Raw genomic sequence first — 17,844 nt, 5'->3', positions numbered from 1 at the left:
CTGCGCTTTCAAATCGGAGACATGGTCACGGCCACCACCCCTACCGCCCCCCAAAAAAGGTAGATCGCGGGAGGTTGGCTGCTTGAAAAGTAGATCTTGGGGCAAAAAAGTTTGGGCACCCCTGCTTTACACAATGATGCCGTTTTTTTTTGTTTTTTTTTTAATGCAGTTCCGCCTGACGGATTGAAGGTCACGAGCACTCAATGTTGGTTTTTGGCCCTTGCCGCTTACATACAGAGATTTCTCCAGATTGTCTGAATCTATTGATGATATCATAGACCATAGATGTTGAAATCCTTCTTGCTTTCGTAATAATGGTATTCAGCCTAAAATTCGCAAAACGCCTCTCTCTCTCTCTCTCTCTCTCTCTAATACCACACATAGTTATACAATATAGTGGAACCCTGCATGTCTGCGGTTTGACACCCACACATTCACCTATTTGCAGATTTTGTATTTTATTTTCATTTTTTAGCTTTATATTTTCATTTGTTTTTTTGGAGAGTAACTAACCTCAGTTTTTCATGGAAATGCTTATTGGCAGTTCCCCCCCCCTCAATGCAATTATAATTTCATCAATATTAGCCACTGATTTTACCTATTCGTGGTCAGGCCTGGTCCCCAAACCGCACAAATAGCGCGGAGCCACGGTTTTGGCATATTATTTTGTGATATGATAGATAGGGTAATAAGAGGTGAATTATGTCACTTAAGGCCCAGGTCTCAAATGCACTGCCCTCAACTAGATATTACTGTTTTTATAAAGTTAAAAATTATAGAGTGCTATTTTCCTTATTTTAAAAAAAAAAAAAAAAAACTACCTCACAGTTCTGAGGACCGGGATTCAACCCCCGGCCCCGCCTCTGTGGAGCATGTTCTCCCCGTGCCTGCGTGGTTTTCTCCAGGTACTCCGGTTTCCTCCCACATCCCAAAAACATGCAGAGTAGGTTAATTGAAGATTCTAAATTTCCCGTGGGTGTGGACATTGGGGCGGTGCAGCGTTCCGTCTATGGCCATCCGCCATCTCCGCCCCTGGTTTTTCAGGGGGAGGCTCAGTTACGAGCGTACTCGTTCAGCTCGTATGTCAAGGCAGCACTATTATTGTATTAGGAGGCTGTCAGTCTTTGCAGGGTTTCAGTAATTCTCTTCAACAAATCTCTCTAGAGTGTCTTTAAACCAGTGATTCCTTAAAAATGGTGTTTTGTTTTGCTTTTTCGAGAAGGCAGAAGAGCTTCTTCCTCCTCCCGCCATCGTCACAACGCGGAAGCGGAGGAAGGCTCGCAGGGGGCAGGAGAGAGGAGGCTCAGGGGGTGACACCAGGCTGTGGAAAGCCGAAAACAAGCACATACACACGCAAAAACGGAGCAGACAAGCGTCGCCACACGAGTGAAGGGGAAAGGCGTAAAACGGCAGCCGCGCTGCTTCTTCATCATGGCGCTCATCCCATCGCAGGTTCTCCGCGTCGCCATCCTGCTGTCCTACTTCTCCATCCTGTGCCACTACAAGGCTCTCGACATGCCGGCGCACCAGACCTACGGGGGCAGCTGGAAGTTCCTCACCTTCATCGACCTGGTGAGGCTCCAATCGCCGCAGCTCGGGTTTGCGACGACGCTGCTAGCTTAGCCTCAGTTGTTCAATCAGAGCCGCGCTTGTTTCGCCTCCTTGACGCAATAAATTGACGTTTTTAGCTCATGCAACTAATTGGTTCTTACCTCGGAGGTGCCCGTTAGGTAATTAAGCCGAAAGGGGGCAGGTGTTGTGAGAAAGGATGTGGTCAATTCTCCACCTACTTGCCTCTGACACCGTCGGGCTAGCGAGCTAATGGGTCAGCTACATCACTTCTTGCTCGCCCATGTTAAATCCGCTAGCTTAATGCTAATGGAAAACGCCATAGACAGGCTAACACGTACCGTCTATGTGACGTGCTTTAAGCAACAGGTGTTTGAACATGAATGACGCAGCAACACATGGACAGACAGTACAACAATACCAACTGGCATTTAATTCTTTATCCTTGGTGAAAAATAACTAATTTCACTGCCGATATGCTCGAGCCGGTTTGCTCAAATCTAATTCGACCAAATATAGCGGAGGAGTGGCAAACCAGTGTTTCGGCATTGCGAATGAGGCCGCGTTTTGTCACAGCATCGTAGACAAATGGCAAAAGTCCTATAGTGCCCATATTCTCAGTTAAAAAATATATCACGGCTAAAAGCTGTAATAGTAAACGCAGTTTGGCATGAAAGGATAAAGGGTGGAATTTGGAAGTACAAATAAAGCTGCTGTGAACCACCTCTCTCACGTATCACATATTGATATTTACTTGCATATATGAACATTTTAAATGTATATAAATACGCAGGAAATGATATGTCACTACTTTGCGGGTTTTGTGGACCGTAACCCCTGCGATAAACGGGATTACTCTATTTCACAAATTCTGCCAGGGTATGTCAATTTACGAGCACAACTGTGAAGGATCTCAAATTAGATTTAGTGTTTGACACCATCATGACAAGTGCAAATAAACAGCTGCTTTTCTTGATAGCCTGTGAAAACAATGCACCCTCTCACACAGGCAGCACAAAGGAACACACGCGAGCGCATGCAGCCACGAGAACAAGACATATATTGTTTTTATCATCACTGGACCTCTCAATATTACCTTGACTGACACAGCGTCAGTCATGCTAAGCTAATGTCTGGAGGACTGGATTTCATTGTCAGTGTAGACTTCTGCGGATGTCGATAGCGTGCAAATGGTTGCAATTGCTCGGCAAAACTTTTAATGTGCTGTTTTTTGTTGCGTCATATTTTGCACATGAGGTCTTTGTTGTTCTTTGACGATGTGTTGCCGATTGTTGCCAGCAGTGGTCTCAGCCTGGAAACATGCAACACAACCAACACAACGTGAAGCCTGTAAACACAAAAACAGGAATTTGTAGCATAGCATCTGCGCAGTCTAATACAATGTTACCTCGACTTAGGAGTTGAATCATTTTGTGAGTCAGCTGGTAACTCAGTTTATTCATATATCATAAAAGTTTCCCAATTGAAATTCCATTAACTCATTCACTACTTTGGCAACTGGAATCCAAGAATTACCTGTCATTGACGAATACATGACGACTACAATTTACGGTGGGTAGATGTGGAAGTTGGACAAATTTAGGGACATCACCACACCAACAGAGTATGTATATGTACGGTATAAACAGAGTATGTGTTGTGGTCGGTGGTAGAACGCGTGTGTTGCAATCTTGAGAAAAGATTGCGCAGTTCATGGATTGAATGGCGAACGCCATGTAAAAAAAAAAAAAAAGCCACTGACGTTCAAATCGAGCAATGCGGTGAGTCAGCGTTGCTCACGGTGCGTTTCTTAATTGTATATCTGTATAGTGATTACTTTACATAAAAATCCCTTGATGTCAAAGTCACTGTACAGCTTGATGTTTGTTCTCACAAAACCCTAATTTTCTCTGCTTTTTGGTCATAAACTGATGTTTTTGGTAACCAATCCTTGTCAATTTCAGACGACAGCATTCTGTGGGTCCCCTCAGTCATGATGCTCTAAATCGTCTGGCAATATGGAGAGCTGTGCTGAAAACAGCTGGCAGTGATTGAGATAATAGCTACATATTTTCTTTCACTTCATTCTAGCGGCAACTTATCTGAAGCTCGCTCGCATGTCACAACACAAGCAAGGCTCATAACTAACTAACGGGGGGAAAAAACTCTTAAGGACTCGTAAGTCAAGGTAACACTTCAATACAATTGTTATCTCTGTGAATACTGAGTTTTCACACATTTGGATCTTGTTTTATTGTGTACCTAACGAAGTGGCTTGCAGTGAGTGCGTGTTGTTTTGACCCTGCGGATCTCATTACGGTACGTACTGATCCGTTTCTAACTGTATTGATCGTTGAGAAAAGAGACAATGCGACTCCTCCCTGCTTCATCGCTAGCTCGGCTCTCATTGCAAATCAGTCTTTGAGTAGCGGGAAAGCTAACTCTGTCATTTGATTCGAAAAGTAAGACACACCTTGGAAGTTAAAGTATTTAAAAAAATTTTTTTTTTAAAAACAGCTGAGTCATCAGTGGATGATCTGGATTCGTTGCAGCCTCAGTGTTACACCTGACATACTCAGCGTGCTTCCTCCTCATCGCTCATCCCACAACCAAAAATGGCGCATCATGTATGAGATCACTTTACGTACACTTTACAAAGATAATAACGCGTACATATGAGACAGTGAACCCTCAGTGTTTGCTGAGATTAGGGGCCAAAACCTGACGCAAATAGCAAAACTTTGTGAATCTCGTCAGTGTACGACGAGTGGACCATGGTTGGGAGCTGTCTGTAATTGATTTTGATATTTTGCTGCAGGTAATCCAGGCAGTGTTCTTCGCCGTGTGCGTGCTGATCGACGTCTCCAGTCTGCTGACAAAAGCCGGAGAAAACCGAGAGCAGGAGAGGCAGCTCAGAAAGCTGATTGGCCTCAGGGACTGGATGATGGCTGTCCTGGCATTCCCTGTTGGAGCGGTGAGCAGATAGACGCACACACAAATGCAGAATCAGTGACGGATTTGGAAAGTGTGTCCGCCTTTGTGCCTCAACTCTCATCACGGTGTACTTTTTCCAAAGATTTTCGGGCATCATGTAACAAACGAGCACTTTGTTGGATGACTGTTGAAAATACGCCAGGCTTTTTACGCGGACAAATTGGATGTCCACTCGTCAAATTAAGTCATTAAAAGACACAATTAAAGCAAAATACACAAAGTCCGCATTTGCATTAGCCAGTATACTTAACCCCCTAACCTTAAACTTTAGAATATAAGCAGAGCACAAAAAGTAAGGACATTTGTGTTTAGGAGATTAGTTCTTTGTTGAAGCTATGCTTTTTGACAATAAATTATACAGAGTTGGAAAGCCTGTTTATAACACTTTTAAATGGTGCCACATTTGTAAGGAACAGGCATTTGTGGGATGAGCAGCAGAGCTGAGAATGTGGGTTGCGCCCATCGAAGAATTGCCAAATCCTCTCTGCACTATGCAAAACAAGTTGTGTTCTAAGAGTATGAACTATAAGTACAAACAAATATATTTCACATAGTCACAGATGTCAAATTGCCTACCAGTAAAGACGAGGTTGATTTGCCAGGTGGGAATTCTGACTTCTATTGGCATTCTATTGTACTTTGTGAACTCAAAAATGACCGACTTCCCAGCATTCATGAATGCGGCCCTCTGTTCTTTTCTGAAGTCATGTAAGCTCGTTGGTTTTCATTGTACGTGTACTTTTTTGTTCTTGTTGTTTTGTGTGTCTTCAGTTTGTGGTGTTCACCTTTTGGAGTCTGTACCTATACGACAGAGAGCTGGTCTACCCCAAACTGCTGGATAACTTCATCCCTCAGTGGCTCAACCATGGCATGGTGAGTTTGGTAGGGTATATGTACAGGGAATTGCTGTTAATCATGCGGGGTAATGTTACCGACACACCTGCAATGGGGGAGAAACAAAAAAATCTGCGAGATGGAGAGATCTTGTAAAAAAAAAAAAATAATAATAATAATTATAGCCCCTCACACATACAATTTCAAAACATTTAAACCTCTTAAAACATGCTTACTTATTGAAACACACTTTTTAAAGTATTCCTTAGCACCTGTTCTTACGCTCTTGCTCAGTTCTCGCACAAGTGTCCAAATAAGATGCAAAGTGTGCTTGCTTTAAACTGTTTTTCACTCCCAGTTGAAGTTGAAGAACTGACAGATACAAAAGAGATTTAAACATTGTTCATTTGAGTGTCGAACAGTTCCAACAATCCATATAATTTCAGCTAACGAAAGACTGGGAGCTTAATCCTAGCATATAATGTGAAACTCAATAGGCAGGCCCATGGAAATTATCATAGTTATAGTAATTATCAACCTTCAGACAACTGTTACTTTAAAAAGCCGCAAAAATGATTGCTTAAAAAATGAAATACATTTTTAACCCTTTTCGGTCAAATGGTCTTATATAGAATGTTCCAGATAAATTTGTTCAAGATTAAAAGACTGACTTTGAATAGTCGTATGAGCAGTGTTAAGAACACTCGCGTACTTCCTGTTACCACAACAATGCAGGCACACACACTCCGCATATGTGCGTGCGCATATGCGTGTGTGTGTGTGTGTGCGCGCGGGTATGCATGCAAGGTGTCTTCCTGCTATCCAGAAAGTGATGCAATAGGCAAGTGGTTGCTACGGCAGTCTCGCCAAGGACCAAAACAATCAGAACACCACCAACCTGCAAGTGTATGTGCGTGCGTGCATGCTTGTGTGTGTGTGTCGTGTCTCCGGTAGTAAATATTTAGCAGTATTCCATGGTATCGGTGTGTAGTGTTTGTACTGGCTGCCGTGGCAACTGTGTGATTATTCCCATTGCTAGAGGGAGGGGTCGGGTGTTGTCCAAAAGGGAGAGAAAGGCAAGAGTCAAATATAAAATGTTCATAATCCTAAATGTCCTCACTATGAGGCGTTAACGTTGACAGGAGTGTGTTCCAGCGGGAAGGGTTCAAAGTTGAAAATATTCTGGGTGTGACACTAGTGCGTTGATGTCCGTTGTTGACCGCAAGCGCCGGCTAGCCGCGGCTGCCGAGCGGAAGATAAGCTCCTTAAATTCTGCAGCGAAATGTCAACTTCAGAACTTTATGAAATGCCGTTTTCACACCGAGTTCATGTAGAGTTCAAGCCATTTTAAACCTTTAGTAGAGCAGCTGTGTGTCAATTGAGGGCGGCGTTCGTCCACTTACGGGAGACATGCATTACTCACAAAACGTTACCTAAATTAGTTCACCTGTAAAGGTTATCGTGCTTTTTAGCTCACCCCCAGCCCATAGGGCTGCAACAAACGATTATTTGAATAATTGATTATTATTTTTTCGATCAATAGGATTTAAAAATAAATAATTTCCACACCTTTATTTAAAAAACAGGACATTACTTCAAATTGAAGGTATAGAAAATGCACAAACAAAATGATTATGTTCTATGTTTGTAACATGTCATAAAATAAGTAAAAATGTTGATTATTGTTTTCCGTTTTTGATGAACCACAAAGGTAATTAGTCTGTTTTCATGGAGGATGACAGAAATCTGACAATATTTACTGTAGAGAGGCTGCAATCAAAGCAATTGGACAATTTTATGTCAAACGATTAATTGATTATCAAAATAGTTATCAATGAATTCGCTAATCGATTAGTTGTCGATTAACTAATGCAAAACATTGCTCTCAATTTGAGCACATTCAATCAAGTCTGGGATATTCAATGAGTACACCGACAGCAGCACGGGATGAGGGGAAAAAAACAAAAAAAAGGAAAATCGCATTTTGACCAGACGGTATAAAAAGGTCTTGGTTTGTCCCAATTTTAGCTCCAGACCACAGGATCGAACCACTGCTCTCCAAAGGGGTGGGTGGGGAAGGAAGATGGCTGCTTGAGCAAAACCACTGACCGCAGGTGGCATGGTGTGTGCGTGTGCATGCGTGTGTGTGTCATCTAGAAGCTTCACAAAGAATGCCAATATTGAGTGTGTGCCCTGCTCACACAGGGTAAAGTGATTCGTGTATTGTAGCGTGCTAGAGTGCCGTTGCATGTATGAATGCACGCCACTTCCTACCTTGAGCCTTTGCCGCTGGCTCATCAACCCTCGGGGTAACGGAAGCTGTGAATGTAAGCCTCCCTAGGTCAATACATAAAACGGCTTTCTCTATTGAATGGTTTTAGACTCGATTATTTTATCGATTATTCCACCGATTGACTAATCGGATAAAATTGTATTTTTCATTACAGTTTGTGATTTCCCCCCCCCCCCGATTACAGTTGATAAATCAATTAGTTTTTCAATTAATTGATTACTTGTTGCTCCTCTAGATGTGGCTGGCAGCTTCTTAAAAACATAATGGAAGTTTCATCACTTTTGACTTTGATCGACTGCCGAAGGCGACGCCGTGCGTGCATGTGTACGTGCGTGCGTGCGTGTTAGGTATAATGATGGGATGCAAAGGTATCATTTAAGCACCCTTGAAGGGAGACGTCGGCCTTTTCTCTAGTTGGCGCTCCAGGATGTCGACGTCGCAGCCTTGTCAAATCTCTGCAGGAGGTCTTTGCTTTTGTTCAAGCAAGAATGCATTCTGATGGTTCTAGAAAGTCAACACAATGACAGCTTTTGAGACATGAAAATGACAACATTGCCTTGGAAAAACAAACTCAATGGGCTTGCTTCTCCTTCAACTTTTGACTTTATTGGGATATTCCCGCTTTTTGGGCCAGGACTTTATGAAACGAACTTCAGGGGGCCAGCACAAACATTCCGGCCCCATGGGGTCTGGCCAGGCCGGTATTCCGCAGATATCATCATCTGCTGGCATTTTGTGTGTACAAAAAGTCGTTTTTTTATGAAACTATTTTATTTTATGGATTGTGTGGTTTCTTTTTCATTTTTCCACCTCGAATATCTGAATAAGACCATGTAATTATAGCACCTTTCCGAATTGGAGTGTCTTTAATAGTTTATTGCATACTTATGTGGTGAATTGTAGTTTTAATATTTGATTTAATAAGGTTTTCAAATGAACTGTACAACTGTTTGTTTAGTTTCATTATTTTCTTTCAAAATGTATTTTTCTCACCCTATTACTATTATTACATGTTTATATTTTACCAGAGGTATTTTATTTGCTTTGCGTACACATTCTCTGTAGAAATAAATACATATACGTTTAATTTGTTATGTTATTTATTTGACATTTTTATTTTATTTTAAAACAAGCTCTACAACATTTTTTTTAAAAGCTGACAGTCAGAAAAGAAAGAAATTATAAAAAATTATTTTCAATTCTTTAAAACATACACAAATATTTTAAGCTAGCCTCTGGAGGCGGATGCCAGCCCAACTCAGGGCCGGCATGGTTGGAGTCAGCAAGGGAATCCGTCTGTAAAACCTACACCAAATAGTTATCCAGAACGGCAACCACAAAATACAGAAACGTTTGGACGCAGAACATCTAAAAATATATTTTATATTTTTTTAACATACAAGCGGTCATCTAACAAGGTGTTGTATTTGTTCAAAACAAACAATTAGGTATTTTTGTGAGCTTTTTCGTCTTAAAGACAATGCACTATTTAAAAAAAGAATAATAATTTTTAAAATTCCATTTCGTATATCCTTCAAATCCTTTCCCCTGCTAAAATGTGTGATTTTCGTTCCTCCCATCAGCACACCACCGTGCTGCCGTTCATCATCATCGAGATGCGCACCACACACCATCACTACCCCAGCAGGTCGTGTGGCGTAGCGGCCGTGTGCTGCTTCGGCGTAGGATACATCCTCTGGTACGTCCTTTCTTATCACTTCGGTTCTTCGCATAGGTCACACCACATCTTTGTTTTGGTGTGCGTGTGTGCGTGCGCAGGACTTGCTGGGTGCACCAGGTGACGGGCATGTGGGTGTACCCGGTCTTGGAGCGCATCACGCCGCTCGCCCGCCTCGTCTTCTTTTCCGTGCTCACTGCCGTCATTTGTGTCTTCTACCTGCTCGGAGAAATACTCAACACCTACATCTGGTACCAGCCGCACACAGGTACATACACACACACGCTCACGCACGCACACAGGTACGACACTCACTCACCAATACTTTTGGAGGGGACTGTATACCCACTTACTCATGCACACAGGTATACACACATGCACTCACAAAGACACTTGGACAGGTGCACATAGGTACTCATTCACATACACACAAAGGTAAACACGCACACACAGGCTCTCACAAACACAAGGACAGGTACACACACAGACATGTATACACACGGACAGCTACACAAACAGGTACTCATGCACACAGGTATGAATGCACACATTGAAAGATATACACTCAGATACTCACACACATACATGGAAAGGTGTAGACACACCCAGAGAGAGAGAGGTGTACAGACACAGGCAATTTTCACACACACGGAAAGGTAGATGTACACGCAGAAAGGTACCCATGCAGGTACAAACACACAGATGCGAAAGTACACATACAGGGCTACATGTACACACTGATCAAAACTTTCTAAAACTTTCTCTTTCCCCACCAGCAAAGGTCAAAGGTGAGTGAACTTTTGTTGTGCGTGCCAGTGGAGTTGCACAGTTAAGGTCACGTCAAGCTCCGCCCACCAGAGAACACAAGGACTACGGAGCTGTGACCTCCATCAACACCAACAAGCCTGAATATGGGGAACTGGGTGCACACTATTTATTTTATTTTTTTAACTTGCCAAAGCAACAGACACACAAACCACTTTCACATGGACACAAATAGGTCAAAATGAATATTCATTAAGGAAGTTTTGAGTCATATGTCATGTTAAATCTCTTGATGAGGGTTGGTTATCCAGTACTAACAGACAGACAGACAGACACACACGCACACACAGAAACGTACACAAATGCAACTTCACTCTTGCACACAGGGTACACGCACACAGGGACAGGTCAACATGAATATTCATGAAAGCACATTTCCATATTAAAGGTCTTGATGAGGGTCATCTAATACTGACAAGTATACACACACCCACACCTTTTCCCATCCACACAGGTACACACACACACACAGACAGGTCAGCATGAATATTCATGAAAGCACATTGAGTCGTGTCAAATTAAACGTCTTGGTGACAGCTCTGGCTTTATTTTGTCATGATGTCCTCACCTGTTGATGGACTAACTCAAAAACATCACCTACAGGGGCAAAGAGCCTTTAGATCAAGGTTGACTGGGACACGCTCAGAAATCAATGTGAAACCAAACCACTTTGACTTCATCCATTCTAATGTTTCCTCAATGAAGTCACAGATGAGCTTTAGTCTTAACCCAGCTGACTTTGGTCGCCAGCCAATAGGAGGGCACATATAGACAAGCTATCACATCTAAGGACAATTTAGTCTTGAATGAAACTTAGTGCATGAAACCCCACTAGAGCACAGGGAGAACATGCGAACTCCACACAGGAAGGCCTGAACTGAGATTCAAACCCAGAACCTTTTGACTGTGAGATGAGACGTACTAACCGGTCACTGTGCTGCCCACATGGACTTATAGCTCGTATTAAAGGTCATGACAAGGGCTTTCCAAATCTCTTGTTACATATTTATTATGTACAGCGTTGTCTTGAGATACAAGCCGTCATTTGGCGTTTTTCAAAAATTTTAGATTTGAGTGCTGTGTGGTCGTAGTGAACTCAACTCACTTCACCATATAAGCACAATATAAGTGATTTATTTATTTTTTTATTTTTTTTAAAGGGACTTCCAACTGTTTATTGGCACTCCCAGTTGTTTACTGTAAATCTAAACACAAAAGCAGAATTACACATTGCATTGGAAACAGTCACATAGTTTCGTCTTTCAATCCGCTAGTTTAAGGCGAACGCTAATTAGCACCTACTGGTGCGGTGCTACAACTGTTTAAGCAATGGGCTGAACACAAATGGTGCAGCAACACGTAGACAGACAATATAACAGTACTTAGTCATATATTCTTTATCCTCTGCCTAGAATGACCAATATTAGTGCAGTACTGATGAGTTGGGAGGAGTTATGATGTCTCAATGAACAGTATACCCATCTGTATGTCTTAAACTGCCCCCAGGTGACTAAGGTGGGCACACCAGAAAGAGCAGCACAATGGCTATTTAATTGATTCAGTGCGACAAAAACTTTTCTGTCATTACTCTGTTTTAATAAAGCACAATATTATAGAACGCTGTTTTTCTCCTTACGATCCTCACTAGGGTCGCTGTGCTGGCGCCTATCTGAGTGTTTTTTTAGGGGGGAAGGCTGGACCAGATCAATGGTATTTCCATTCCTCTCAATGGGGAAAGATGATAAGAGATGCAAGTCCTTTTGAGTTAAGAGCATGGTCACGGAACAAATTAAACTTGTATCTCAAGGCAATACCCCACTGTTATGACAACGTAACGATGAACAATGTTGAACTCCTATGAAGCTTACAGATCAACATAGCTGCACTTAATATTTCTTACCTACTCATTTTGTGACATTTTTATTATTACGTTGGATGTCCTTGGTCACAGGTGTCAAACTCAAGGCCCGGGGGCCAAATCTGGCCCGCTAAGTCATTTCATGTGGCCCGCGAAAGCAAATCATCTGTGTCAACTTCCATGAAAAAAATTATCATAAAATAATAATAAATAGTATTGTTGAGACATTGCAAGCATTTTCTGTTGACAGTAACTTGAACAATAGTTGAACAAACTATTATCCTTGACTTGTGATTTCAAAACTAGGTATCCATCAACTTGTGTTTATGTAGTAATATTATGAGGTGACAACGGCCTTCTGAGGGAAACCGGGACTACAATGTGGCCCACGACATAAATGAGTTTGACACCACCTGTCCTAGGTCATTAAAAGTGTTACTTGGTGGTGATAATAGTCATTGATCTGCAGGGGGCGCTACTGGAGTCACTGCAACACAGCACATTGACTCATATCTAGTTACATGATAACAGGTTACATAGCGAATTTAATGGCATATGACATTGTCGTGTACGGGGATGCTTTGGCAAGATAGCAAACATTCTTACGGGTGAAGTTACAACTTTTTATTGGTTTTTGTTTGGAGGGGGGGGGGGGAATGCTAAAGGGGGCCGTGTTGCTCGGTGATGGACGAATAAACAGGATGCGGAACTGCACATTAACTATTTTTTGGGTCGGGTTTTAATGTTTAACATGAGCTTTAACCAAACTACTGAACTTGAATGGTGAAGAGTCACATGACAAACATGGAACAATAAATCCAAAATCCATGAAGTTGCTTTCTGTCGTTTCTTCCTCCTTTTTGTCCGTTTCCTCTCACCAGAGCTCAATTTTAAAAAATTGTGCTTACAAAGATATTATAACGCATCAAAATTCAAACACTCACTAACTGAAAAGTCAAATAATTCAAAAGTCAAAAAACACAAAAGTCAGAGATGGTCCAAAAGTCAAAACAACTCAAAAGTCCCAATGACCCAAAGGTGGAAAAATTTCAAAAGTTCAACACCTCAAAAATCAAACACCCCAAAAGTCAAACACCTAAAAAGTCTCATGTCCCAGAACTGAAACATCTCAAATGTCCAACACCCAATAGGTCAAACACCTCAAAATTCAAACGCTTCAAAAATCAAAGGCCACAATAGCTAAATGCCTCAAAAGTCAAACACATCAAAAGCTCAAACGCCTCTAAAGTCAGATGCCCTAAAAGTCAAATCATTCAGAAGTCACACAATCCAAAATTCAGAGATGCTCCAAAATTAAAACTCAAATGTCCAACGCCCCGGAAGTGAAACCTCTCAAAAGTCACATGCCATAAAAGTCAAATCATTCAGAAATCAAACAACCTAAAATTCAGAGATGGTCCAAAAGTCAAATGCCTCAAAAGTCAAAGACCTCCAAAGTCAAATGCCTTACAAATCGAATACCTCAAAAATCAAACAATTCCAAATTCAAACAACCCAAAAGTCACTTTAAAAAAAATAAATAAAAAAAAAATCAATCATCACACTGATAGCTGTGTATATTTTGACCACCTTATTTATAAAAAGAAAACAGAAGACGGGTATGTTAAATTTGTATGCCAGACGGGTGGAGCATTATGTCATGTTTAAAACAATTTTTATTTTCACGCTTAAAAGACGTGATAAGAATAACATCAACACTACCCTCTGTGTCAAAATAAAAGCCACAAATAAACACACAACTAAAATTTCATGTCTAAAGCCACTCAAAATAACAATATCAAAGAAATATCTATTTTCCTGGGTGATGTTGTCTCACCTTTACAAAGAGTGACATCTTGTATTATACTGTGCTTGTTTTTAAATGTGACGTGTTTCTCTTCTTAACACATCTCCTCCTTGAGGTGACACATCCTAACGCTCAAATACTCGGCATAAATTTGCATATATTTGCATGCTAATAAGCCAAAGTGCGTCCCCATCACAATTTAGCTTTTTTGGAATGTGCGTTCAAGTAATATTCAATGGAATGGGAACACGTGAAAATATCGAAGCTCAAACTCAAAACATGGAAAGGGAAGCTTACTGAAAGCAAATGTAACCCTTGGAAGCTGCACACGGTTACATTTCAAACAAATTAAAGATTTAAATAATCGGGTGCTCCCCCTGCTGGCAGCTCACTCAAAGTGTCCCTATTTCAAACATGCGACTGATTCATTTTCCGCTCACTAGGGTCGATATTTTATTACAAAAGAAAAAGACAAATACAAACATAATTTTGGGAAAAATCTGTCTCACTCCTTCCTGGTTTTGGGCCTGGGGGCTGAAAGAGAAAAAAAACGTTTCAAATCAAAAGCTGAACTACAAAAATTTCCGTATAAGAAAGAAATTGAAATTAAAACATTTGTGTGCATTTTTCTCACCGTGATTTTAAGTCACATTAAACGTCACTTGCTGTCATGCAAGTGTAAAAATAAGTTTGGCAACCGATGTTTTAGGTGACATTTGAACGTACTTAACTGCCATTTTCTACTGACCGTTGGGGTTCTCCTGCTTGTAGAACATCTTCAGCATCTCCACAGCTTCCTCTGCTCTGTGGCCTGAGACGCACTGCGTGCACACACACACACACGGACGCGAGTTCACGAACAGAAAAACACACCTCACACACACTATCACACACGCCACGCGTGTACGTATCACAGACACACGCCATCACACACACCATCAAACACAGACGTCATACATACGTCTCACGCACATACACCTTCTAACAAGCACTCACACAGTCACATACGCCATCTATGTACGCGTCACAATCACACACCATCACATGCATCTCACACAAGCGTGTGAACATGCTGACTTGTGGTGACCTTGAAAGAGGTTCCTGTGCGAGGTAGCTCCGCCGAGGCGACGTCCAGGACGGAGCCACAGCCGCCGAAGCGCTCGTTCCAGCAGCCGTACGCCACCACCGGAACATCCACCAGACGGTCAAGGTAAAAAAAGAAAATGTACAAAACACACACACACTCGCTGAGGGAATGAGGCAGAGTGGCGTCACGGTGATGTCAGAAAGTGCCTCCAATAGGAAAGGGGTTGACGGAGTGAACTTACAACCCCAATTCCAATGAAGTTGGGACGTTGTGTTAAACATAAATAAAAACAGAATACAATGATTTGCAAATCATGTTCAACCTATATTGAATTGAATACACTACAAAGGGAACAGGTGGGTGCCATGATTGGGTATAAAAGGAGCTTCCCTGAATTGCTCAGTCATTCACAAACAAAGATGGGGCGAGGTTCACCTCTTTGTGAACAAGTACGTGAGAAAATATTCCAACAGTTTAAGGACAATGTTCCTCAATGTACAATTTTAAGGAATTTAGGAATTTCATCATCTACGGTCCATAATATCATCAAAAGGTTGCGAGAATCTGGAGAAATCAATGCATGTAAGCGGCAAGGCCGAAAACCAACATTGAATGCCCGTGACCTTCGATCCCTCAGGCGGCACGGCATCAAAAACCGACATCAATGTGTAAAGGATATCACCACATGGGCTGAGGAACACTTCAGAAAACAAATGTCAGTAAATACAGTTCGGCGCTACATCCGCAAGTCTAACTTGAAACTCTACTATGCAAAGTAAAAGCCATTTATCAACAACACCCAGAAACGTCACCGGCTTCGCTGGGGCCCTCATCTAAGATGGACTGATGCAAAGTGTTCTGTGGTCTGACAAGTCCACATTTCAAATTGTTTTTGGAAATTGTGGACGTCGTGTCCTCCGGGCTAAAGAGGTGATCCGGACTGTTATGGACGCAAAGTTCAAAAGCCAGCATCTGTGATGGCCTGGGCTGTGTTAATGCCAATGGCACCCGTTTCCCTTTTTTTTGCTGTTGCTTGTCTCCCCCCCTCTAAAATTGGTAAAGCCAGGGCTTTCTTTTGCAGCAACGACAAATACATAATTGCTGAGGTGCAGACTACTCATTTAACAGTGGTGAAAGCCTCCGTTACTTCCTCGTAGGCTGCTAAGGTCAGCACTTCCAAATATGGGCTTGGTCACAATGGGGTGCCGTCGTCCTTGCGTGCCGCCCCGCAAACCTTTCGCGCTGAGCGAGTTCGGTGTGAAAAGGCCTTTAGTCCTAGCTTTGAGAGAAGGATACTCATCAGGCGGAGTGCGGCGGCGCACATGATGCACGGCTCCACCGTGACGTACAAAACAGTCTGCTCGCACACGCGCCTCACTTCCTGGTTGCCAAGGCGACACCACTCCAGGAGCTGGTCCAGCGCCACCATTTCTGCATGCCGTGTGGCCTCAAACACACACAATTTAGTCACACCAGCAGAGTGTAGGAATTTGTATTTGTTATATATGTATATATATATATATATATATATATTTAAGTGGCCTATAGAGTTGAAAGCACATCTTTGCTGAAATGCACTATGCACACACTTACACTAACAACATGGCTGCTGACAACTTAGTTTTAGTGACGTTTCCATCCTCTCCTGCGACTCTTTTTTAAAAAAGTGAGTAGCTACTTTAATTGCCGTGAAGACACAGAGCGCATGCAGTAAAAATAATAATAAATAAAAATAGGAAATTGTTTTTTTGGGTGGGAAAAGGGCGAATTTACTTTCAGCCCATACTGCCCAGGTCCACGAATGGGTTTTTAAATCAAAATTCCTCCGCTTACATTTTTGGTCTCGTTGACTTCATTCCGTCCACTCCCAACCACTTTGTTTTTGTGGACCATCAAACATCCCACTGGAACTTCTCCATTGTCCAAGGCATCTTTTGCCTGCATAACACACACACACACACACACACACACAGACACACACACAATTAGATTTAAATGTAAACAGTTAAAAAGAAAAAAAATCTACATCCGGATAATTCCTCACGCAGATCATCTCTCTCTCTCTCACACACGCTGAATAAATAATAATGATGTGCCTTAACACACATTAAGAGTCGATTAGTCACAGAAAAAAAGTCACCATGTCAAAAGCGCTGTCCAGCCACTTCGCGACTTCAGTCGGACAAAAAGCAACTCTCCGGCACTGCTCCTCCGTTGTCATGGCAACCGTGCATTGTGTTCGTAAAACGCGTTTACTACAGAATACATTTTTAAAAAGTGTCTTACTTTTCCATGTGCTTTGTTACTGAGATGTTTTTCATATCCGGAAGCAACACAGAAAGGGGACGCTAATATTGGACGGACATTTTTCCGGTTTAACTCATGGCATTTTGATGTTAAAATTGTTGATCGATGATCAAATTATTCAGTTGACCTTCTCCGGTACTTGAAATATATATATTTTCAATGTGATATACGTTTTTTGACGAGTTCCTTTACTGGGATTGTTTCATATCCGGAAGCAGTACGGAAAGGGGAAGGTAATATTGAACGCACCTGTCTACCGTTCTTAAAACATATAAATGTTTATTAATATACTTATTTTAACTGTACGACGAGTTCTACTTTATCTTGTATATGTTTTGTTGTTGTTTTTTTCCTTTGAAAATTCCAAAGGAAACATAGACATATATACATAGAGCTACATACATATAACTGACTTATGACTTAACGCTTACAATATTACGAGACAAAAAGTCAAAATAATGTTATAACAGCAAAATACAATCAAAAGTAACATTTTCTTTATCTAATAGTTATTCATTTTCCCCTTATCGCCCCACTTTTCCACATCTAATATGGCGGAAACATCCACCTGTTCTCTCAATGCGGCATCTAA

At 41.7% G+C, this 17,844-nt stretch overlaps 2 protein-coding genes across 3 annotated transcripts; one reads left to right on the top strand and one right to left on the bottom strand.

Annotated features, from left to right (window-relative positions):
• The first annotated feature begins 1,057 nt into the window (after nt 1-1,057).
• On the top strand, nt 1,058-11,811 carry aig1 (androgen-induced 1 (H. sapiens)). Of its 2 annotated transcripts, XM_061704417.1 has the most exons (6): nt 1,058-1,572; nt 4,388-4,543; nt 5,335-5,436; nt 9,274-9,389; nt 9,470-9,636; nt 10,145-11,811. In XM_061704417.1, exons 1-6 carry the CDS (start codon nt 1,432-1,434, stop codon nt 10,162-10,164), a joined length of 702 nt encoding a protein of 233 aa, XP_061560401.1. In that variant the 5' UTR covers nt 1,058-1,431; the 3' UTR covers nt 10,165-11,811. The 2 variants fall into 2 exon arrangements, with proteins under 2 accessions (XP_061560401.1, XP_061560400.1); XM_061704416.1 differs by lacking the exon at nt 10,145-11,811 and having other exon boundaries at nt 9,470-10,134.
• On the bottom strand, nt 10,326-17,281 carry adat2 (adenosine deaminase tRNA specific 2). The gene is made up of 6 exons (XM_061704418.1): nt 17,086-17,281; nt 16,779-16,883; nt 16,242-16,392; nt 14,946-15,052; nt 14,607-14,679; nt 10,326-14,392 (listed from the first exon to the last, which is right to left on the bottom strand). Exons 1-6 carry the CDS (start codon nt 17,164-17,166, stop codon nt 14,364-14,366), a joined length of 546 nt encoding a protein of 181 aa, XP_061560402.1. The 5' UTR covers nt 17,167-17,281; the 3' UTR covers nt 10,326-14,363.
• Between the last annotated feature and the right edge of the window lie 563 nt (nt 17,282-17,844).

This window comes from Phycodurus eques, chromosome 18 (assembly GCF_024500275.1).
Source record: "Phycodurus eques isolate BA_2022a chromosome 18, UOR_Pequ_1.1, whole genome shotgun sequence".
Taxonomy (NCBI): Eukaryota; Metazoa; Chordata; class Actinopteri; order Syngnathiformes; family Syngnathidae; genus Phycodurus; species Phycodurus eques.
Note: the sequence above shows the minus strand (reverse complement) of the source record. Positions and strands in the feature narration are given on the sequence as shown.

Excerpts from the sequence above, each read along its gene's own strand:
- aig1 (XM_061704416.1), top strand. The coding sequence starts at position 1,432 with ATGGCGCTCATCCCATCGCAGGTTCTCCGCGTCGCCATCCTGCTGTCC. Across the intron at positions 1,573-4,387 it reads TCCTCACCTTCATCGACCTG|GTAATCCAGGCAGTGTTCTT; the intron begins GTGAGGCTCCAA and ends ATTTTGCTGCAG. Across the intron at positions 9,390-9,469 it reads GGCGTAGGATACATCCTCTG|GACTTGCTGGGTGCACCAGG; the intron begins GTACGTCCTTTC and ends GTGCGTGCGCAG.
- adat2 (XM_061704418.1), bottom strand. The coding sequence starts at position 17,166 with ATGACAACGGAGGAGCAGTGCCGGAGAGTTGCTTTTTGTCCGACTGAA. Across the intron at positions 16,884-17,085 it reads TGGACAGCGCTTTTGACATG|GCAAAAGATGCCTTGGACAA; the intron begins GTGACTTTTTTT and ends TGTGTTATGCAG. Across the intron at positions 16,393-16,778 it reads AAGTCAACGAGACCAAAAAT|GCCACACGGCATGCAGAAAT; the intron begins GTAAGCGGAGGA and ends TGTGTGTTTGAG.